Raw genomic sequence first — 24,462 nt, 5'->3', positions numbered from 1 at the left:
TGCCAAAGAGGCATATTTTGGGATGGCATATTCTGCGCCCCTTCATCCTCCTTTTTGAGGCAAGTCTATTCATCATCGCACTGAGGTTCCCTTAGTAGCTGGCTCAGTAAAGCAGAAGCAGAATCACCTGGGAAGTGCAGAGTGCTTCAAATCAAAGGCCCAAGATGGTTTTGTTTCTGTTTTTTATTTGAAGGTGTGTACACACATATAAATACACATACACACGTAAGCACATCGTTCAGAGATTTAAGATGTGACGTGTTTTATCACCAGTCTACAAAATGTACCCAGATTAGTTACATATGTTATGGAACAATCAGCATTCCTGTAACCGCAATAAGCCTTTATCAGCCACTAAGGATAGTCAGGTTCTCATTCTGTTGGAACACTTCCAAGTGTGACTCTATTGAAGAAGAGAAGAACAGCTATGCTGGAAAAGACAGAAATTAAGCTTATAAGAGGCTAGTGATTCTACAATAGTAATATTAAGCTTTAAAAGCTAAACTTCACTCAAGAAATGAAGGCAAAAGCAACAGTTTTTGTGAAACCTGACAACGATATTAAAATTTTATCTAGAACAGTAACAGTCCAGGAATAGCCAAGACAATTTTGCACAAGAAAACAAAGAACGGGAGACATGGAAGCAGGTGCCAATCGCTGCCCCTGCTGTCCCGGGAGTGCATGGGCTGCCACCACCACTAAGAAACACAGGAGCACGTGCCAGTTGCTGCCCCCACTATCCCGGGGGCATGGGGGCCACTGCTGCCACTGGAAGACCCATGAACAGGGGCTGATTGCTGCCTCCACCGTACTGGGAGCACACACGGGTCACCGCACCCACACACCCCATATAATCAAACCCCATACCCACTGGGTAGGTGACCCACAAACTGGAAAATAATTATGTCACAGAGGTTCTCCCACAGGAGAGTTCTGAGCCCCACGTCAGGCTCCCCAGCCGAAGCGTCCAGCATCAGGAGGAGGAGTCCCCAGAGCATTTAGCTTTGAAGGCCAGTGGGGCTTGAGTGCAGGAGCTCCACAGGACTGAGGGAAACAGAGACTCCACTCTTGGAGGGCGCACACAAGTTTTCACGTGCACTGGGACCCAGCACAAAGCAGTGACTTCATAGGAGACTGGACTAGACATACCTGCGGGTATTGGAGGGTCTCCTGAAGAGGTGGGGGTCGATTGTGACTCTCTCTGTGTGAGGACACCTGTGGTGAAGGACCCAGGGAATATTGATTGGTGTGAGCTCTCCCAGAGGTCACCATTTTGGCACCAAGAAGTGGGCCCCACCCTACAGCCTGCAGGCTCCAGTGCTGGGAGGCCTCAGGCCAAACAACCAGCAGTCGTGGGGTGGGGAGACATAGCCCCACCCATCAGCAGACAGGCAGCCTGAAGTTGTACTGAGCTCACAGCCACCTCTAAACACACTCCTTGACACATTTCTGCCCACCAGAGGGACAAGACCCACATCCATGCACCAGTGGGCAGGCGCCAGTCCCTCCCACCAGGAAGCCTGCACAAGCCCCTAAATCAATCTCACCCACTGCGGGGGCAGACACCAGAAGCAAGAGGAACTACAATCCTGCAGCCTGAGGAAAGGAGACCAAAAACACAGAAAGTTAGACAAAACGAAATGGCAGAGAAACATATTCCAGACAAGCGAACAAGATAAAACCCCGGAAGAACAACTAAGTGAATTGGAGATAGGCAATCTATTTGAAAAACAATTCAAGGTAATGATAGTAAAGATGACCCAAGATCTTGGAAAAAGAATGGAGGCACAGACCAAGGAGGTACAAGAAATGTTTAACAAAGAGCTAGAAGATTTAAAGAACAAACAGATGAACAATACAATAATTGAAATGAAAAATACACTAGAATGAATCAATAGCAGAATAAGTGAGACAGAAGAACAAATAAGTGAGCTGAAAGAGTGGTGGGAATCACTGCCACAGAACAGAATAAAGAAAGAAGAATGAAAAGAAATGAGGACAGTCTAAGAGACTTCTGGGACAACATTAAACACACCAACATTCCCATTACAGGGGTCCCGGAAGAGAAGAGAGAGAGAAAGGACCTGAGAAAACATGTGAAGAGATTATAACTAAAAACTTCCCTAACATGGGAAAGGGAATACTCACTCAAGTCCACGAAGTGCAGAGTCCCATACAGGATAAACCCAAGGAGGAACATGTCGAGACACATATATTAGTAAAACTGACAAAAATTAAAAACAAAGAGAAAATGTTAAAAGCAACAAGGGAAAAGCAACAAATAAGAAACAAGGGAATCCCCATAAGGTTATCAGCTGATTTTTTCAGCAGAAACCCTGCAGGCCAGAAGGGAGTAGCACTATGTATTTAAGTGATACAAGGGAAAAACCTACAACCAAGAGTACTCTACCCAGCAAGGCTCTTGTTCAGATTTGACAGAGAAATGAAAAGCTTTACAGACAATCAAAAGCTAATAGAATTCAGCACCACCAAACCAGCTTTACAACAAATGCTAAAGGAACTTCTCTAGGCAGAAAAAGCCACAACTAGAAACAAGAAAATTACGAATGGGAAAGCTCACCAGTAAAGGCAAACATACAGTAAACGTAGGAAATCATTTACACACAAATTTATCAAAACCAGCAATCCTGAGGAGAGTACAAATGCAGGGTACTGGAAATGCATTTGATATTAAGAGACCAGCAACTTAAAACAATCTTGTTTATATACAGAGTGCTATATCAAAACCTCATGGGAACAGCAAACCAAAAACCTACAATAGATACACATACAAAAAAGAAAAAGCAATCCAAACACAACACAAAAGGTAGTCACCAAATCACAAGGAAAAAAAAAGAGGAAGGGAAGAAAAAAGACCTACAAAAACAAATCCAAAACAATTAACAAGATGGCAATAAGAACATACATATGATAATTACTTCAAAGGAAAATGGATTAAATGCTCCAACCAAAAGACACAGGCTGGCTGAATGGACATGAAAACAAGACCTGTATATATAGTGTCCACTAGAGACCCACTTTAGATCTAGGGACATATACAGACTGAAAGCAAGGGGATGGATAAAGGTATTCCATGCAAATGGAAATCAAAAGAAAGCTGGAGTAGCAATACTCATATCAGACAAAATCGACTTTAAAATGAAGATTTATAAGAGACAAAGAAGGACACTGCATAATGATAAAGGGATCAATCCAAGAGATCTAACACTTGTAAATATACATGTGCCCAACATAGGAGCACCCCAATATATAAGGCAAATGCTAACAGCCATAAAAGGAGAAATCAACAGTAACACAATAAAACTGGGGTACTTTAACACCCCACTTACATCAATGGACATCACCCAGATAGAAAATCAATAAGGAAACACAGGCCTTAAATGACACATTAGACCAAGGGGATTAACTGATATTTACAGAACATTCCATCCAAAAGCAGCAGAATACACCTTCTTCTCAAGTGCACATGGAACATTCTCCAGGATAGATCACATTCTGGGCCACATAGCAAGCACTGAGTAAATTTAAGAAAACTGAAATCATATCAAGCAACTTTCCCGACCACAACACTATGAGATTAGAAATCAATCACAAGAAAAAAACTGTAAAAAACACCAACATGGGGCTTCCCTGGTGGTGCAATGGTTGAAAGTCCGCCTGTTGATGCAGGGGACACGGGTTCGTGCCCCGGTCCTCGAAGACCCCACATGCCGCGGAGTGGCTGGGCCCGTGAGCCATGGCCGCTGAGCCTGCACGTCCGGAGCCTGTGCTCCGCAACAGGAGAGGCCACAACAGTGAGAGGCCCGCGTACCGGAAAAGAAAAAAAAAAAACAAAAACCCACCAACATGTGGAGGCTAAACAATATGTTACTAAACAACCAATGGACCATTGAAGAAATCAAAGAGGAAATCAAAAAACACTAGAGACAAATGACAATGAAAATACCACACTCTAAAACCTATGGGATGCAGCAAAAGCAGTTCTAAGAGGGAAGTTTATAGCAATAAAATCTTACCTCAGGAAACAAGAAAAATCTCAAACAACCTAACCTTACACCTAAAGCAACTAGAGAAAGAAGAACAAACAGAACCCAAAGTTAGCAGAAGGAAAGAAATCATGAAGATCAGAGCAGAAATAAATGAAATAAAGAAGAAGAAAACAATAGAAAAGTCAATGAAACTAACAGCTGGTTCTTCAAAAAGATAAACAAAATTGATAAACCTTTAGCCAGACTCATAAAAAAAGGGAGAGGGCTCAAATCAGTAAAATTAGAAATGAAAAGAAGTGACAACTGAAACTACAGAAATTCAAAGGATCATAAGAGACTACTACAAGCAACAATATGCCAATAAAATGGACAACCTGGAAGAAATGGACAAATTCTTAGAAAGCTACAAACTTCCAAGACTGAACCAGGAAGAAATAGAAAACATGAACAGACCAATCACAAGTACTGAAATTGAAACTGTGATTTAAAAAACTTCCAACAGACAAAAGTCCAGGACCAGATGGCTTCACAGGTGAATTCTGTCAAACATTTAGAGAAGAGTTAACACCTGCACTTCTGAAACTCTTCCAAAGAATTTCAGAGGAAGGAACACTCCCAAACTCACTCTATGAGGCCACCATCACCTTGATACCAAAACCAAGCAAAGATACCACAAAAAAAGAAAATTACAGGCCAATATCTCTGATGAACATAGATGCAAAAATCCTCAGCAAAATACTAGCAAACCAAATCCAACAATACATTAAAAGGATCATACACCATGATCAAGTGGGGTTTATCCCAGGGATGCAAGGATTCTTCATTATCCACAAATCAATCAGTGTTATATACCACATTAATAGACTGAAAAATAAGAGCCATATGATCATTTCAGTGGATGTAAAAAAACCTTTTGACAAAATTCAACACCCATTTATGATAAAAACTCTCCAGAATGTGGGCATAGAGGGAACCTACCTCAACATAATAAAGATCATATATGCCAAGCCCACAGCTAACATTATTCTCAATGGTGAAAATCTGAAAGCATTTCCTCTAAGATCAGGAACTAGACAAGGATATCCACTCTTGCCACTTTTATTCAACATAGTTTTGGAAGTCCTAGGCACGGCAATCAGAGAAGAAAAGGAAATAAAAGGAATCCAAATTGGAAAAGAAGTAAATTTGTCTCTGTTTGCAGATGACATGATACTATACATAGAAAATCCTAAAGATGCTATCAGAAAACTACTAGAACTCATCAATGAATTTAGTGAAGTTGCAGGATACAAAATTAATACACAGAAATATTTTGTATTCCTATACACTAACAATGAAAGAGCAGAAAGAGAGAAATTAAAGAAACAGTCCCATTTACCATCACATCAAAAAGAATAAAATACATAGAAATAAACCTACCTAAGGAGGCAAAAGACCTGTACTCTGAAAACTATAAGACGTTGATGAAAGAAATCAAAGATGCTATAAACAGATGGAAAGATACACCATGTTCTTAGATTGGAAGAATCAATATTGTCAAAATGACTGTACCACCCAAGACAATCTACAGATTCAATGCAATCCCTATCAAATTACCAATAGCATTTTTCACAGAACTAGAACAAAAAATTTTTAATTTGCATGGAAACACAAAAGACCCCGAATAGCGAAAGTAATCCTCAGAAAGAAATATGGAGCTGGAGGATTCAGACTCCCTGACTTCAGGCTATACTGCAAAGCTACACTAATCAAAACAGTATGGTACTGGCACAAAAACAGAAATCAGATCAATGGAACAGGATAGAAAGCCCAGAAATAAACCGATGCACCTATGGTCAATCTATGACAAAGGAGGCAAGAATATACAATGGAGAAAAGACAGTCTTTTCAATAAGTGGTGCTGGGAAAACCAGACAGCTACATGTAAAAGAATGAAATTAGAACATTCTCTAGTACCATACACAAAAATAAACTCAAAATGGATTAAAGACCTAAATGTAAGGTCAGACACTATAAAACTCTTAGAGGAAAACATAGGCACAACACTCTGACATAAATCTCAGCAAGATCTTTTTCGTTCCACCTCCCAGAGTAATGAAAATAAAAACAAAATGAAAATAAAAATAAACAAATGGGATCTAACTAAACTCAAAAGCCTTTGCACAGCAAAGGAAACCACATGCAAAATGAAAAGTCAACCTACAGAATGGGAAAAAATATTTGCAAACGAAGCAACCAACAAGGGCTTCATCTCCAAAATATACAAACAGCTCATGCAGCTCTATATCAAAAACCAAACAACCCAATCAAAAAATGGCAAAAGATCTAAACAGACATTTCTCCAAAGAAATGTCATACAGATGGCCAACCAACACATGAAAAGATGCTCAACATCACTAACTATTAGAGAAATGCAAATCAAAACTACAATGAGGTATCACCTCACACGGGTCAGAATGGCCATCATCAAAAAGTCTCCAAGGACTTCCCTGGTGGCACAGTGGTTGGGTGTCCGCCTACCAGTGCAGGGGATACAGGTTCGGGCCCTTGTCCGGGAGGATCCCACATGCTGCAGAGTGGCTGGCCCCACGCGCCACGGCTACTGAGCCTGCACTCTGGAGCCCGCGTGCCACAACTGCTGAGGCCTGCTTGCCTAGAGCCAGTGCTCTGCAGCAAGAGGGGATGCTGCGATGAGGGGGCCGCGCACCGCAGCGGGGAGTGGCCCCCGCTCGCCGCAGCTAGAGAGAGCCTGTGCACTACGGCAAAGGACCCAATGCAGTCAAAAATAAATAAATAAAATAAATAAATTTATTAAAAAAAAAAAAACTCTCCGAACAACAAATGCCGGAGAGGGTGTGGAGGAAAGGGAACCTTCCTACATTGTTGGTGGGACTGTAAAACTGGTACAACCACTATGGAGAACCGTATGGAGGTTCCCTAAAAATCTAAAAGTAGAACTACCATAGGATCCAGCAATCCTATTCCTGGACATATATCCAGAGAAAACCATAATTTGAAAAGATACATGCACCCCAATGTTCACAGCAGCACTATTTACAATAGCCAAGACATGGAATCAACCTAAATTTCCACTGACAGAGGAATGGATAAGGAAGATATGGTACATATATACAATGGAATATTACTCAGCCATAAAAAAGAATGAAGCAATGCCATTTGCAGCAACATAGATGGACCTAAAGATTATCATACTAAGTGAAGTAAGTCAGACAGAGAAAGACAAATATCAGTTGATATTACTTGTATGTGGAATCTAAAAAAAAAAAAATGATACAAATGAATTTATTTACAAAACAGAAACAGACTCAGAGTCTTCAAAAACAAACCTATGGTTAGTTACCAAAGGGTAAAGTGGGAGGGAAGGATAAATTAGGAGTTTGGTATTGACATATACACCCTACTATATATAAAATAGATAATCAATAAGGATCAACTGTATAGCACACAGAACTCTACTCAATATTCTGTAATAACCTATATGGGAAAAGGATCTGAGAAAGAATGGATATGTGTATAGCTGAATCCCTTAGCTGTATACCTGAAACACAACATTGTAAATCAACTATACTTCAATATAAAATAAAAATTAAAAAAATTGAATTACTATGTTGTATACCTGAGACTCATATAATATTGTAAATCAACTATATTCTAATAAAAAAAAAGATCAATCAATAGACTGAAAAAACCAGAACAAAAAACAAACCCCAAAGAATGGAGAAGTAGCTCTCAAAGATATCTAGAAATGTAACAAACAAAAAGCAAAACGAGCCGGGGTGGGGGGTGGACACCATGCTCTAAAGGTAAGGAGCTGCTTCAGATCATCCAATTAAGTGAAAAGGGCTCAAGAGACTCAGTAACCAGAGGAATTAAACAATGAGGAATTTTGTTTTTAGGCACTTTCTAGCACTGAGTTATTATTTTTATCTTTGGCTGACAAAGCATATAAGAAAATGGCTTTGAATCACTTCTAATTGCAGAGGGCTGTTGAATAAATTAACAAAAGGTAGTAATATAATATTTTCTTAACTCATGGAAAGGCTGAACTCTCCATATTAGAAGACAGATATTACTTATCTCTGCTAATATTAATTCTGCAAGTAGAAAATTCTCTCCTAGCCCTTCTTTCAAAATATACTCATTACTTACCTCGGAAATGAGCCATTTGAAGTCTTCTGATGTTGGGAGGCACAGTCTTGCTGCTTAAGAATTTACTAGATATTACCACTCAACCTGTTAGTCAGCACTGATCATGCTAGGCTGGAATGCTGTCAGCTTTGACTACAAAATTAGGACCTTGGGCAATCTGATAGTTATCTACATTTATTTAGAACCCACAGAGGGCAGAGTTTAGATAGGTAAGGGAAGGCTTATTGGTAATGTTTCTAGTTCTATCCAGTAACTAAAGACAGAGGCAGACTGAAGATCAGAAATCTTTATTTGACTCAATTTATTTGAAAGAGGTACACATAGTTAAACTGGGCAGTCAGTGATCAAGCAATCCAATTCTACCAATAGCAAGAAATTATTATTATTTAGAAAAAAGTCATTGGTGAACATAGCCAACCAATTTTCAGTGGAAAATAAGACTAAGTTCAATTTCAAGAGGAAGAACTTCACTGTAAACGTTTGTGTTTATAAATTAATTATTTTACCAGAACACACAAAATCAAGGCAGAGACTGTATAACAGGCAACTGGGTCAGACATAAGTACAAGGAACCCAAAAGTGAAGGAAATATTGCACTGATGCAGAAACAGACATTTAAAGAACTGTCATCATCAACAACCATATTTTTGCTAAAGAATAAGCATTCCAAAGGAGCAGACTATTTGGTCAATACAAAAATTAGTAAGGAAATATTTTTAAAGTGCACATTCCCTGAAGAGTTCAATTTTATATGTAATACACATATTCACATACGGAGATGATCATTTTAAAAGGTCTACAACAACCTGACCTTGCAACAAGTCCCACATACAATTTCTAATAGTCTGTGAGTGTCGGTATAAAATTACTGACATTGAGAACATTTCAATGTAGTCTACATTGTTACTTGAACATTTTTCAGCTCCCAAAGTGGAAACTTTTGGGTAGCCAATAGAATGCTGGAGATATGATGGCATTAGAAGAAATATTGGGGGTTTCCAACACGATCTATTTTAAGTACACTTCTGATTATTAGACTTTTTATTATATTACTCTTACAGGGTTTCTTATTACAAGGACTTCATTAGAAGGAACCCATTATTAAAGGTATCAGAGCAATACTAAATGAATGTGAATGGTATTCAGTGACAGACAGGGATTTTCAGGCTGACAGATATTACAGCAGGTGTTAAACTATAATACAAATAACTTTGGATTTGTATAAAGTAATAAAAACTTTAAAAATATACTCATATCAACCTATAAAATTTGAAGTTTCATCTCTTACATGGCTCATTGGGTAACCAGAAGTATCAGTTTTTTTGGAAATGCCATAATGCTTTCAGAAAAGAACTAATCTGTAATTGTAAAGCAAAAACTTTAAAAAAAATGACATTGAACAATTTACCTTACAAAAGAGGAAATAAAGTAAAAAAAGGTTTCAATTAAAGAAACATGAAGAAGGTTTGTAAAAGAGTAGGACCCAGCATATTCTCAGTCCTTGTGCTGGCCTTTTAGGATAGCCTTGAAACAAGTACTGCTTTACACCAACTGTGGTAGAAAGGAAAGAAGCAGGAGAAAAGGTCTGCACTGATAGCTGTTTTGGGCAATGATCAAAAATATAGATGATAAGAATCCTAAAAATTTTAACTGATCAGTGCTAGCTTGATTAGGTATAGCATTAGCAGTAAGGTATAATTTCAAAAGTATATTTCAAAGGATTGGGCAGGAGGGTAGATGGTCCTCGTTTAGAGTATGCAAAGGAGCTATCAGTGATACTGGGTAGCACCAAAGAAAACCAGAGTGAATAAATTTTGTATTGAATCTCGCAAAAAGAATCAGGTTATGCGTGTTTTCTACTTGAATCCTACAGAAATTAGGAAATCCAATTATTTTCAGCTAAACAGCACTGGCATTTATTTAGCACCCTCCAGAGAATAAGTATTTTGGCCCTAAAAGATTGTGACCCGTGAATAAGCTCCCCATTTGCCTGTGCCACCTGTATGGTGAATCAGACAGAAGGCAGATGGAGCACACTCAATGTACTTAAAAGGAGAACTTCTGTGCCCATCTCAGTAGAATGCTTAGTGCGCACGAGATTGAAATACATGTAGTTAAAGGATATCCTATGACCTTTTTTGGGTGCTTGCTGTTTGTGTCAATGCTTTTTCTAGACCACTGATATCTAGTGGAACATATTACACAGGTATCTAAGGGTATCTGATACACACCAGGAAAGGGAAACATTTCTGAAACAAGAGCTATCCTGTCTTCTCACTCAAAAGAAAAAGGCAGTGCTCACAACTTGGCACAGCCCAGATTGTTTCAACAGTCACTGGATGGTGAACGCCTCCTACAGCACTGGCTTCCAAGGGTTTTCTCCCCGCCCCCCCAAATTGCAATTCCCAATAAGAGAGTACGTTTTATATTGTGACCCGGTACACACAGTATAGATTATTTAACTGAAACGATATTTCAGGAAACAATATTTAACCTTGTTACACGCAGAACTCTCTTCTTTTCTTTGCTATTCTATTTTTAAAATATGCTCATCTTGAACTGATTTTACGGCTCACTAATGGGTTAAGAACTACAGTTTGAAAAACACTGTCCTTGAGGATTTTAGCTGATCTTGAGAAAAGGTAAAAGCAATGGCCCTGGAACCCCAACAGATTTCTCTGACTTGTGTTGGCTGGGGCATTAAAACACCCATTTCCAAACAGCTACTTCTCCCTTCAGTGTATGCGGCGCACACTTTCAGTTCCTACAGGCAAACTAATCCAGTACCTTGTCCCAACCTTTTTAATACTGGGGCTTTGGCTTGGCCTGAAGTACCAACTAAAACTGGTAACTAATGACTGAATAAGGTTCATAAAATTCGGCACTGAGTAGTCTTTATTTTTTACCAGACAGGAATAGGATACTACTTTGTAGGCTATTTCTAAGAGATGAGCTAGGTGCGTATATATTCACTGGGATAGTATTATATTACTGCTACTACCGTTGGAAAAAATGAGAGAGATAATTTTATGGAAATGATAAATAAGTTTAAGAAGATTTTCTTATTTGGAGGCCACAGGATAATTTGGGGATGGATTAGGATTCTGGAGGAGAGAGGGACAGGGAAGGACTGCCTACAGCTAGTCATGATTATTTAGGAACCAGAAAATAACTCAGCTGTACTAAACTGAGCCTGGGAAAAATTCCAAGGTCTTGCTAACACCAGGGAAGAAGCAGCCAACATACATACTTTAATAGGGAAGCCACTGCAGAAGTGCACATGCTCTTTGGTTCAGAGAGTATTTTGTAAATGTGAAGAAATCACAAGCTTCTTATTGTATCAGAAATCAAAGTTGCCATGTCTAGGGACTTCCCTGGTGGAGCAGTGGTTAAGAATCCGCCTGCCAATGCAGGGGACATGGGTTCGATCCCTGGTCTGGGAAGATCCTACATGCCGCGGAGCAACTAAGCCCATGCACCACAACTACTGAGCCTGCGCTCCAGAGCCTGTGAGCCACAACTACTGAAACTGTGTGCCACAACTACTGAAGCCCATGCGCCTAGAGCCCGTGCTCCGCAACAAGAGAAGCCACCACAATGAGAAGCCTGCACACTGCAACCAAGAGTAGCCCCCGCTCGCTGTAACTAGAAAAAGCCCACACACAGCAATGAAGACCCAACACAGCCAAAAATAAATAAATAAATAAATAAAATTGATTCTTAAAAAAAAAAAAGTTGCCATGTCTAGGGATCATAGTTTTCTGGAGGAGAGTTGGCAGGGAATAGACACTCTGCCTTCAGCTTCATACAATAAACACATATCAGGATACATGAAGGGTACAGGGCTATAGCTAACACATAATATCAATACAAAGAGATAAAGGACAGGATACTCAGGACATCTTCCATCGCAATTACCAAAAAACGAAGACAAGTTTGCAATTCTCAAGCAGACAGCCACTAAACACAGTTAAATATAATTCAGGGTAGATTATTTTTAAATACCATAAGATTATGGACTCTGTAATATTCAAGAAAAAGACTACAGAATCAAACACATAATTGTAAAATGTTATGCTAAAAAGACTGACATCTAGTGATCTACTTATGTTCTCTGTTTAGATGAAGAAAATCTTCTAAGACAATTGATAAACTACTGCTCTTGAAATCGTGGGTCTTTCCATTCTAGAAACAGGAATTGATAGGAGGTGTTAGTGGGTAGATGACTGATGGGTAGAGAAAGAATAAGGAAAGATGTTTCTAGGTTCTCATTGGTAAGGGAACAGGAAGGATAGGCACACTGGCTTTGCATGTATAGTAGTTACAAGACCCACTTTGCCTGGCCTCCAGAGGATACCAGAAGAGTTTCTATCCTTACTCTTTTAGACTTTTCCCTTTTACTATGGGATACCCAAAAAGTTATGCGTCTGTATTTTTCTGAGTATAAAGTCATGAAACTGGAGTAGGTAATGAGGTACTTGGCTAATGGCACTGACTAGAACTCCAGTAAAACAACATTTCAGATGAGGACAATCTGATAAAAGCTTTCTGACTACCTCTACTCTTAGGTTTAATTCTAACGTATGCAAAATTGGCAGAGCTCAGCAACAGAGAAAAAGTGCATGTTACTTTGAACAAAGGTCATCATGGGAGCATGCACTATGATGAGATTTGAAATTTGTCATCTCGTGACTAAATTTATGTTCAGCAAAGAAAAAAATTCTGAAGGAAACTATTAATAAACAATGAGATTTTTAATCAGAGGAAAATCAATAATATTTAGTAGCAAGATTTCGTCAGGAAGAAATACAATTACAGTCTGGCATGCTGTTTATTTTAGCTTTTACAACAAAGCGAGGAATCTGAGGAGAATTTCACAACCATTGACTTATATAGTCTCCAATTCTAAAAACGGTTTATAGTAATTTGGCGGTACGTTCAACATGCATCAAATACTTTGTATTATTCAATAACTAAGACACTGCATCATTTTCTTCATGGTTCACAATCATATATTCATCCCCTTTCACTTGAAAAAGTCCATTAATATCAAGGTACAAGGATCTTGGACAAAAATCAAGGAAAATACCCCCCCTGACATCTTTACTAATGTGCAGCCCACGATTTCTGTTCTGACGAGTATACACTTAAGAGTAATTCTCACTTGAATAATTGTAGAGAAAGCAAACCAGAAATTCTCAATCTATTGCCAACGGGACAGGTTACTGGGTTAGACTTTAGGGTACATACACTTACCCGACATGCGTATAGAGAGGGGCTGTCTGTTCTGAAGCATAACTCGTATTAAGATGGTGGGACTTTTGTTTATTTCATACTACCAGTGAATAGGAAGTTGGTATTGTTAAGGCCTCAGGAATTTTCCTTTAAGGTCAGCAATCTATTAAACATGACCTTAGTAAACCAAGTAGATCTCAAGGCGTTGGCTTGAGGAAGTATTTCTAAGGCTTGAAAGTTCTGAGAGGGGCCTTCCCTTTTTGGGTAGCACACTCATTTCTTCAAGACTTTCTTAGGATGAGGCTTGAAGGGGTATTAGTCAATCTGTATTATATAAAATAAAAAAGATTGTTTTTCATAGTCACGCTATGTACTTCAAATAGTAATTCAAACCTACCCTCTATTTAAAAAAAATAAGGAAAATCATACCAAAATATTTATCTGTAAAAAGAACTTCATGTTTCTAAAGAAACTACCACCAAGGTTATCTTGATACCACTAAGACAATGTTTGATTTGATCATTTACCCATCACTCATTCAGGGACCTTGAAGCAAGCATGATAGAACTGTAAGATGTGAACTAGGAACATTACATTTAGCGCCATTAAATTTAGGCTAAATATGGGCAACTTCTCCACCATTACAGAGAATCACCTGGAGCAAATATTTAAGATTCATAAAAGAAATATTTCCTTTATAAAGTAATTAGAATTGTAACCAGATGCATGATTCAAGTTAGAAAACCAAATGGATCCCCAAAGAGTTGAAACAGTTTCATCACATAACTGTTTTACTTGATTCTGATTTTTTTTTTAAAGTACTTGTAATTACTCCTATACTATACTCCCCAAACAGGTTTTAGAAGGTACAAGGTAGAAATTGTAATGATTTATTGCTGTGTATCTTCAGGCAGCAGTCTCTGTCAGAGGCTCGGGGAAGGTTCTCTTGCTTCTTCTAGCTTTCTGAGGATCCACTGTTGTGGGGAAATGAAGCAACATTTACTTAACTTCAATGAACTTGCAATGACAAAATATAATGAATGAAAATCTAGAAGTTGTCTTTCCAGTTTAGTTAGGAGTATACTGCTATAGCCAATAATTAAATTCTCTATGCAGGAGAGATCATTCACTGACTTAAATGGCCCAGATGACTCAGGGACAATGGTACTGGGTTTGATTTAACAGTAGTAATAATGTTTTTCTAAGGTCTTTGGACTTAGATGTTCATCTTCAGAATAAGCAAAGTAAAATGAAGCATCCTGACAGAGAAGGGTAATTTAACAGCTGGATTGAATAACTCTGGCATAGTGTGAAAATCATCTATGTAGAATTCCTTTCAACCTATGCCAATTCTGTATCACAAACCTTCACGATTCCATATATTGGATTCTACTGATTGAGTAGGAATAAGTACATATAATTCTACAGTGGGTAGCAGCATAGCAACATTCTTGAGCATATTAGGTGCTTTTATGATACATTTTTCTAATTTGAAAGGATCTGAAATCACAAAATTAAACTGCAAATGAAGTGTAAACCTTTTTGTCAATAATGTCTATTATCATTAGGCCTGCATGACAAATAAAAGCCATGGAGGTGATACTCGTGTTATCCCATTATGAAAAGCTTAAGCAAAGATATTTGTGCTTTTTTACTTAAGAAGAACCTAGTGAAAATAGCTCTAAGATAAGCAGAGAAAGAGAAATGGACTCAGTAGCCTTTTCTGGATGTTTCTGGCAGAGCAGGAGGATTAAAAAGAAACCTTCTGGGATAAAATAACACAGTGGCAGAGATTAAATGGAAAACTTATTACAGAGAAACTGAAGGTAATGTCCTTCAGCAGCACAAAGAAGATGGCCTGAAAGTCGTGCTGTCATCATGCTCTACTGTCTCCCTGTTCCAGGCAACATGCATATTAAGGGTGTAGTAACTTTATCTCTCTTTCTTTGTAACTTGGCCTCCTTTCAGTTTTCTACTGTTAATATGTCAGTGTTACCTTATAACCCAATGTCTAGATAGAAAATTGCACAGCACATGCTAAATGGTCCAAGGTACATGTGTATGGGTGGGAGAGGTTTCTGGTTTGAGCTCCAGATGTGAGAAGTGAACTGGTAAATAATCATAACCAGCCAGGACCAACACAGAGAGGTCGGGAGGCCCAGGGATTCAGTAAAGAACCCATGTGTTCTTATTGTAAGTTTCACGACAGAGTGAGTATACTTCAGTATCAGGAATAGTGTCTTAGTTGTGACCAACGAGGTAGATAATCAATTCATAGTCTTCCTTTTCTTGACAGTGCACTTCCCTATAATTGCCATAATCCCTAAAGTATGTATAGTGCTTTTCAGTTCACATAATTCACATTTTGAGGAAGCTGAGGTTAACTGACTTCCCCAAGGTCCTACAGTCAAGAAGGAACAGAACCAGTATTTAAACCCAGATTTTCTAACCACAGGCATGGCTCTTTTTCCCTTGTGCCAGGCTACAGTAATTAAAGAAAAAAAATCCCTATAGCTATACAGTAGAGAAATAAACAATGTGGGGCTATACTTTTCCTGTTGGAACTGGTAGATTAGCATTAGAGTGCATTAATTTCTTTCATTTGTTGGCTTTTTTTGGCAAAGTATTCCAGTTAGGATTTAAAATAAGAGAACAATTTGATTTCAAAGACAAGTAGGTGTGTTGAATTCAATCTAATGAAAAAATAATTTGTGGAAAATATTATCTAGTTACATATATTAAAACTGTCAAAATGCAAACATAAAATTAAAAAACAAACACAACTTATCTGTCTTAAAGAATAATGCAACTTACATGGCTTTGAAATGAGAAGCTGCTATCTGTTTAACCAAAAGATTGACTATATTTACCCTTGCATCCTCTGGAGTCTTGAAGTTAATTATTTTTCCAAACTCTTTGGCATGGAATACAGACTTCACCCGCTCCTATAAATAGAATAAGTAGCTTCATTAACATGGGAATCTAGTTGTAGAAATACCATAAAGAAATGCCACCAAAAAAAAGCCAAGAATGAGAAATCAAGAAGAATCAAACACAAATGGAAAAAAAAGACTAAATTCGAAGCCATCCGTTATCACTAAACCTAAGATAAAAAGCTTTAGGTGACATTTCAGTTGCTAAAGCCGTCAAGGGTTGATGCAGAGGATGGGAAGGAGATCAATCTAGAAGCAGTACCACTGTTTTCCCTCTCCAAATAATGTCTCAGATAGTTCCTGATATCTGGCTATGGCCTCATGATAAATTCAGCTCAAAAATAATGTACACATGTATGTCTGCATACATATACACGTGTTGTATAGGTATGTATGTGTGTGTATGTATGTGTTTATATATGTAACTTCTGACATTTTAAACCAATAAGAATGCAATAAGAATGTAGCTTCAGAATCAAAGAAATCAGGGTGGGTCTTAGATTCTATACGATTGTCCTCCACTTTTTGGTTTTTTTTTTTGGCGGTACGCGGGCCTCTCACTGTTGTGGCCCCTCCTGTTGCAGAGCAAAGGCTCCGGACGCGCAGGCTCAGCAGCCATGGCTCATGGGCCCAGCCGCTCCGCGGCATGTGGGATCTTCCTGGAGCAGGGCACGAACCCGTGTCCCCTGCATCAGCAGGCGGACTCTCAACCACTGCGCCACCAGGGAAGCCCTGTCCTCCATTTTTTAAACTCCTTTGATATTCTGTTGTGTTTGTGGGAGGAGAACTACCTAATGGTGGATATTAAGCATTAGAGGGGCAAATAGAATAGGATTATCGAGGAGGAGTGTGGTGATTACTTCTATTAACCATGAGTAATAAGGACACAGAGGAAGCAATATTTTACTAGTCTAACAATCTCTATAAGTAATTCAACTAACCATGCATATACAGACTCCAGAAGAAATCAGATTATTAAAAAAAAAAAGTATGATTGCTGATATAAGGTCGCAAGGGAAAGGTGAAAGGGGAAGAAATGAAGGCGGTAAGAAGTTTATCCTTGGAGATAAAAAAGCCAGGAAATGCAATATGGGCTACAGCAGAGCCTAACAGCTACTACTATCCATCATTTCATATATGGCCACAGGGTTATTCATTTTCTGAGTGAATCAGAGAAATTCTCAATGGGTAAGTTGGTCTAAGATCCTCAAAAACTAACATCCAGTCTCCTTAAGAGCTGCCCCATGTCTTTGGAATGAATGGTAAGATTGGATAAATGGTCTTCACTAGTTAAGCACAAGGCCTAGGGACAGTTCTGTTCTATAGGCTAGTCTAGAAGAAATCTGTTGTCTCTGCCTGTCTGCATCCAATGCCCCTTCTTCCAGTAACAATTTCTTGAATGTTCTTTGGGTAATTATTTTTCACCCTCTTTCACTCCCAAAACTTCATATAGAGCTGACCCTTCCTTCTTGGTAGCACCACAATGATCCTGTGACCCTCACCTGGCCAACTGGCCCATTCCAGCCCCTGACTAAAGTGACTGGCTCAGAAACAAGGAAGTGACCAAAGGTGGCCCAGTGAGACCCAGTGAGAAGCTTTCATTCTGCTGAGCTAGTAGGATATGAGCCTGGAACTTCTGCTGGCCATAGTGTCACCAAACGATAGCCTGCTTGAGAATGAAGCCAAACTGAAGAAAGTAGAACCTAGAGATGAGGGCAGCAAAGATGGACAAAATGAAGGAGGAGAGGAAGGGTGTGAGAATAAATACTAAAGACATCATTTGAGCATAATTAAGCTACAATATATAGACTTGGATTTTTCAGTTATATGAGCCAATTAAATCCCTCAAAATCAAACCAAACAAAAATAACAGTAAACAAAACTAACTTGGGCTGAGTCACGTATTTCTGATTAATATAGCCAGTGCCAAAGCGGCCCTTTTCACATAGGTGTCTGGTCAAATACTGTGAGGCCAAATATATTATCTTTTATTTCTCTGTGTCACCTACGGTACCTAGTGCAATCATTACAACTTACAATGGATATAGAGACTCTGATGATTTACCAAATGACTAGCAATTTGCTGTATTTTATATCAACATCCAAATACCAAGTACTGTTCTAGCTGCTAGAAATCAGAGTGAGAAATGGCCTCCGCATTCAAGAAGATTATAACTGAATTAGGAAGATAATATCTATAAAAAGAGAAAGAACTACCAATAATGGGCTGTTAGAGCGAGAACTTTTCAAGTGTCCATCAGCAAGATTTTCAGGGAAAAAAATTCTGTAGGCAACTGCTAGGGATTCTGAGGTGTACAAATATCTCACTTTAGTGCCTTGGATAGCAGTGGGAAAGCTGCGGTTCTGTTACTGAGTATAAAATGAGGGCCCAGTAATGTTGTGGTCCATGTAAGAGCACATAAGGTAGCACATTTTTTCTTGGCCTAGCTTTCTTTTCTTTAAGCTTGAGTAAGACAGCAGGTGTAAAGAAAAACCATACAAAGACCAAGCAACATGTAAAAAAGAGGGAGAAACATTACAAAAGTAAAGACTATTTTAATGTGTTGTTTTCAGTTCCAAGTTTTCAAAAAAATCTATTCAACATACCTTTGCTTCGATGCGCAACCTTCTCTCATGAACAATGAATGGCTCTTTGGTAAACTCATCAAAACTATACTGCCACTCACATGTAAGCTGTCCAAACGTTCCTTTTGTTACAAACAACACACCACTCAGAAAAAGAAAGAAAGAAACCACTTTAAAAACTGAAGCACTTATATTCAATAATATAATAATAGCAGGATACACATTCTTTGCAAGGGCACATAGAACATTCACCAGAAAAGACTATATTCTGGGTCATAAAAAACATTAATGAATTTAAGAGAACTGAAATCATGCAAAGTATATTCTCAGATCATAATGAAATTAAACTAGAAAACAAGTAATGGAAAGATAACAAGAATACTTCCAAATGCTTACTTAAAAGCATACTTCTAAAAAAAAATCCACGGGTCAAAGAATCTCAAAGGAAATTAGAAAATAGTTTGAACTGAACGAGAATGAAAACATAAAATTTATGTAGCAACGTTTAGTGGGAAATGTATAGCACAACATACTTATCTTAGAAAACATAAAGTACTTATAAAGTAAAATGTATAAGGAATGTTTTTAAGAAATAGGAAAAATGTAGAGAACCAGCTACCAAGCAATATTTTGGAGAACCTTCATGTAATTAATGCTTTAGAACAAAATGCTTTTAAGGCTCCATGTAATATATCTACCAACCTGTATCAGAAAGAGGTTTTTAAAATTAATTCTTGTTTTCCCCCCATTTTGAGGAAGGAAATCAAGAGATGAAAATTCATTCTGTCTATAATAATTCTATTTAATTCTTCCTTCAAAGGTCTTTCTTCCCCAAATCTTCTTTCTGGTTGAAACATCAATTGTAGGTACAACCAGAGGTTTCTTTAAGTGACATATACTTTAAGTTAAGGGACTAAATTAAAGTAACAGCTGGCACCTGGCTAGAATGGAAAAGGAGAAAGCTAATTAAGATTTATTTCTTTCATCTCAATCTTCTGCCTCTGATCCCCTCTTTCACCAATCTTGGATTATAGGGGCTGCTGGAACAAACCTACTGGTCTTCCAGTACATCTTCAACCATGTGAAAAATCAAAGATAGGCTAATCTTATTTCAGGCGCCTAGTACTCCCTCTCCTGATTAAAAGATTCTTTATCTTCAAGTGCAAAATTTGGAAAGAAAGGACCTCCTAAGTATAAATATCATCTTTCAATCAACTACAACTAGCTTACTACATGTACTCTGTCAAGGTTTATGTGACCTCATTTAAAGAGGTCTACTATGTTGAGAAGAAAGTAATTTCTAAAATGTTGCAATGGACTTCCCTGGTGGCGCAGTGGTTAAGAATCCGCCTGCCAATGCAGGGGATACAGGTTCGATCCCTGGTTCGGGAAGATCCCACATGCCATGGAGCAACTAAGTCCATGCACCACAACTACTGAGCCTGTGCTCTAGAGCCCGCAAGCCACAACTACTGAAGCCCACGTGCCTAGAGCCCATGCTCCACAAGAAGAGAAGCCACCGCAATGAGAAGCCCGCACACCGCAATGAAGAGTAGCCCCCACCTGCCACAACTAGAGAAAGCCCACGCACAGCAACGAAAAACCATCGCAGCCAAAAGAAAAGAAAATGTTGCAAGATCTGGAAATAATAAACTTTGCAACTGACTCTTGTTTAACTCTGATGAGTCACCCTTCCCTCAGTCAATGGGGAGAAGGGTTAATAAAACATGAGTGAATGCTGCTATGAAGAAAAATGACTGTTGAAGCATTGTCTGTAAGTATAAAAGTTCAGAAACAACTTAGATGTGCATTATAGCACATACTTCTGAATGAATACCAGGCAGTCATTTACAAATTAAGAAAGATCTCCATATGCTAACATGGAATACTCTTTAAGACATAGATCTTGGGACTTCCCTGGTGGTGCAGCGGTTAAGAATCCGCCTGCCAATGCAGGGGACATGGGTTCAAGTCCTAGTCCAGGAAGATCCCACATGCCACGGAGCAACTAAGCCCGTGTGCCACAACTACTGAGCCTGCGCGCTACAACTACTGAGCCCGCATGCCACAACTACTGAAGCCCGCGTGCCTAGAGCTCGTGCTCTGCAACAAAGAGAAGCCAACACAATAAGAAGCCCGCGCACTGCATCGAAGAGTAGCCCCCACTCGCCGCAACTAGAGAAAGCCTGTGTGCAGCAACGAAAACCCAATGCAGCCAAAAATAAATAAATAAATAGATAAATAAATAAAAAGACATAGATCTTAAGTAAAAAATTAAGGTACAGAATGGTGTTAAAATAGATTCCTATTTACATTAAAATATGTATGTGTATGCCTTTATAGGCAGATGTATGCTTTGATAGCATGTTTGCTTGCATAGGCATAGAATATTTCAAAGATACAAAAGTAGTTGTCTCTAGGAAGGGGAAAAGAGGGACTGGTATCTGAGATGGAATGAATACTGGCTTTCACATCTATACCTTCTAATACTGTGTGAGTTTTCTATATTTTATGTTACTTTTTAAACAAGAAAATTAAAATAGTGCTATAAATTTGGGGCTCAGAAATTATTAGGATTAAAAACATTAAAAATGATTGCTAAGTTCAATAGTCAACTCGAACCAACAAGATACTTATATAAGTTTACCTTTTTGGCAGTGAACAAAGCCACACAGCTTAATTAGCCACTCCTTTCTATTCAGCCATAATCTCTCCTCCTCAGCCACAGTTTCACTCTGCATCATCCAGAAATCCACCCTACTACTGCACTTGCTTATTCTTTTCCGTGGTTTCATAATAATACTTCCTGCAAACACTTGCCCCTCCGAGGCTATGCCACTGTGTATTTTTACATGTATCCGTCTACTGTCTACAGGTTTATTTGAAGATTTGGCTGTAGTTGGGAGTATCCCCCAAAAAACTAATGTCTCCAGTGGTATATCTACTTATGTGAGTGAATCTCTATATATTCTAATGATTAGATACCACCAGAAGACTACTGACTTCTGGGGCAACCTGAAATTGCATACTTTTTCAGAGAGGGGGAAGGAATGGTATTGCCTACACTTGAGAGGATAGTTTTACAGGAATTTCTCTATCCATTTAGTTGGTTGAAACAAATGCTAAAATATTTAATTTAAAATTATGTTTGTGCATGGTTATGCATTTATCTGTATGCGTACAAAGTTTTAGGCACGAGGCTTGTAGAGCAAGAGAACCATAATTAGTATGAATCAGTGTTAAATATGTGGAGCAAGATGTGAATAAAAACTGCTTCACTTCATGGGTGGCTATCAGTTAACCCCTTATCAAATTATATTAGAGAAAGTAAGTTACCTTTTGGTTATCATTAACATGTCTGTTTTATTGATCATGACATGGGTAAAATATTTGTATTTTGCAAATCTTCCATTTTCCATGACCTAAAAAAAAAGGTGAGAGTGAGAAAATTGATAATATCCTATTCTAATACAAGTAATGCCTTACTGATCCTCTAAAAACCTTTCTCAAGGGGGCAAATCGTTAGCACACTTACACAGTAAACATATTGTCAGAAAGTTGAATATTCAAAAAATCACTTCTGCTTCCTTTTTAAAAGCACCTATTCGTACTGCTTTATTCAAGATTACTCAATTGCAGCTATACCAGTGTTTAATGCTAGATTTTTAGAAGATACTGTTATTTTACAAAGTTTAAGTGGAACCTACTGAAGTTACTATTAAACCATCACATTCATTTTGTCTTGGAAAACAGATTAGTATTTGATCATACCTGTACAAAAACACATGTAAACACTAACATATTTAAACATATGCATCACATAAATTACTATTAGCTCCCACCTTGCCTCTTCCCTGGAATTTCCATTATCTGCCTTACAAACATGCTTTTCTTTGCTAATTTCACAATTCATGCAAAATTAAGGAGCAGACCGTTTCTGGACAAACAGGAAACCCGAGGACCAGCATATGCAATAGCCTTTATTTATCTTTAAGACTGCTGAAACACTATCCATGACATGATCAACAATTCTTTGTCTCAAAAAATATAAAGTTAACTACATAAGCAAAATAGGCTTTTTAAAATCTGTTCTCGATACCATTTGCTCTGAGGATGGAGCTACTCTGGCTATTTAAAATATATAGCAGGCTAGACTATTATTTTTTAAAGGCAAGCAATGTAACTGTGACTAAGATACATCAAAAATTTAGCCAAAAATGTTAGATCTCTTGAAGAAATTCCAAAAGAGAATATAAAGATTCTGGAAAATTGTGTTCCATGAGGCTATATCAAAAAACTAAAATTATGTAATTTAGAAGAAAACTAACAAGTGACTTCACAATAAGGTTGCTTTAGAAGGCTGATACAATAGACTTTTTATGGGAGACAGAAGTTAAAAAAAAACCCCAGCAGGATAAAACATACAAATTAACTGCATGGAAGAATTTTCTAACTTCAAAGATCCTAATATTGAGGAAAGAGTATCTTTACTATTTACTGTAGTGGGTGGGGCAATTAAACCCCAATTCCTGGAATTACAAATGAAAAAGGGACATAACCAGAGATTCAGAAGAAATTAATAAAAATTATTAACATATAAATTATGCAAATAAATTTGTAAAAGTAGGTAAAATGGGTCATGTTTTAAGAAATGATAAATTATTAACAGAAAGAAGCATCAAATATTGGAGAGGAAAAGTAGAAATTACTTTCAGATGACAGTATCTGGAAAACTCAAGTACACAAAATCCAGTAACTTTATTATATAAACAATAATCAGTTTGAAAAATGGAAGGAAAACAATCCTGCTTACAAGGGTAATAAAGATAAATATTTACACATAAGTTTAACAAATAACATGCAGAATTTGTATGTTAAAAGCTGTAACAGTCTACTGAGGGGAATAACGGAAAATTTGAAAATGGAAATCCATGTCTTATTATTATTTTTTTTTTTTTTGCGGTACGCGGGCCTCTCACTGTTGTGGCCTCTCCCGTTGCAGAGCACAGGCTCCGGACTCGCAGGCTCAGCGGCCATGGCTCACGGGCCCAGCCGCTCCGCGGCATGTGGGATCTTCCCAGACCGGGGCACGAACCCGTGTCCCCTGCATTGGCAGGCGGACTCTCAACCACTGTGCCACCAGGGAAGCCCCATGTCTTATTCTTGAATATAAAAATTCATTATAATAAAGATGTTATTCCCCCACCCCATTTTTATACATACACACTGTGATCCCAAAATGATGTTTGTTCATTTGTTTTGGGGAGGGGGAAAAGTGATCTGACAATATTATAATGAAATTTATCTAGAAAAAAAAGTGATATTATCCAGTAAATTATGAAAAGAGAATGAGAACTACCCTAGCAGATATTAATACAATTTATAAAGTTGCAGGCGTGAAACAGTTTGATGCTAGTGGAAATTGTATACAGAATATCAATAGAAAGAATAGATTCCAGAAACTGACCAAAATGCAATAGGATTTTATAAAATCCTATATATCCAAACATAGGAATTTAAGAAATCAA

General features: G+C 38.1%; 1 protein-coding gene across 4 annotated transcripts in view; it reads right to left on the bottom strand.

Annotated features, from left to right (window-relative positions):
* Positions 1–5,452: 5,452 nt before the first annotated feature.
* Positions 5,453–24,462, bottom strand: part of VPS13A (vacuolar protein sorting 13 homolog A) — a 244,162-nt gene continuing 225,152 nt past the window's right edge. For 2 of the 4 annotated variants that reach the window (XM_079927399.1, XM_079927403.1), the window contains 4 exons: positions 22,271–22,356; positions 18,956–19,079; positions 16,286–16,360; positions 5,453–14,389 (listed from right to left, as the gene is read on the bottom strand). In XM_079927399.1, coding sequence (XP_079783525.1) covers positions 14,339–14,389; positions 16,286–16,360; positions 18,956–19,079; positions 22,271–22,356 — 336 coding nt within the window. In that variant the 3' untranslated portion in view covers positions 5,453–14,338. Of the gene's footprint in view, positions 14,390–14,847; positions 16,361–18,955; positions 19,080–22,270; positions 22,357–24,462 lie in introns of those variants that run through there. The other 2 variants (XM_079927398.1, XM_079927400.1) reach the window with 1 other exon arrangement.

This window comes from Stenella coeruleoalba (genome assembly GCF_951394435.1).
Source record: "Stenella coeruleoalba genome assembly, chromosome: 7".
NCBI lineage: Eukaryota > Metazoa > Chordata > Mammalia > Artiodactyla > Delphinidae > Stenella > Stenella coeruleoalba.
This window is presented reverse-complemented; position numbering and strand designations above follow the sequence as displayed.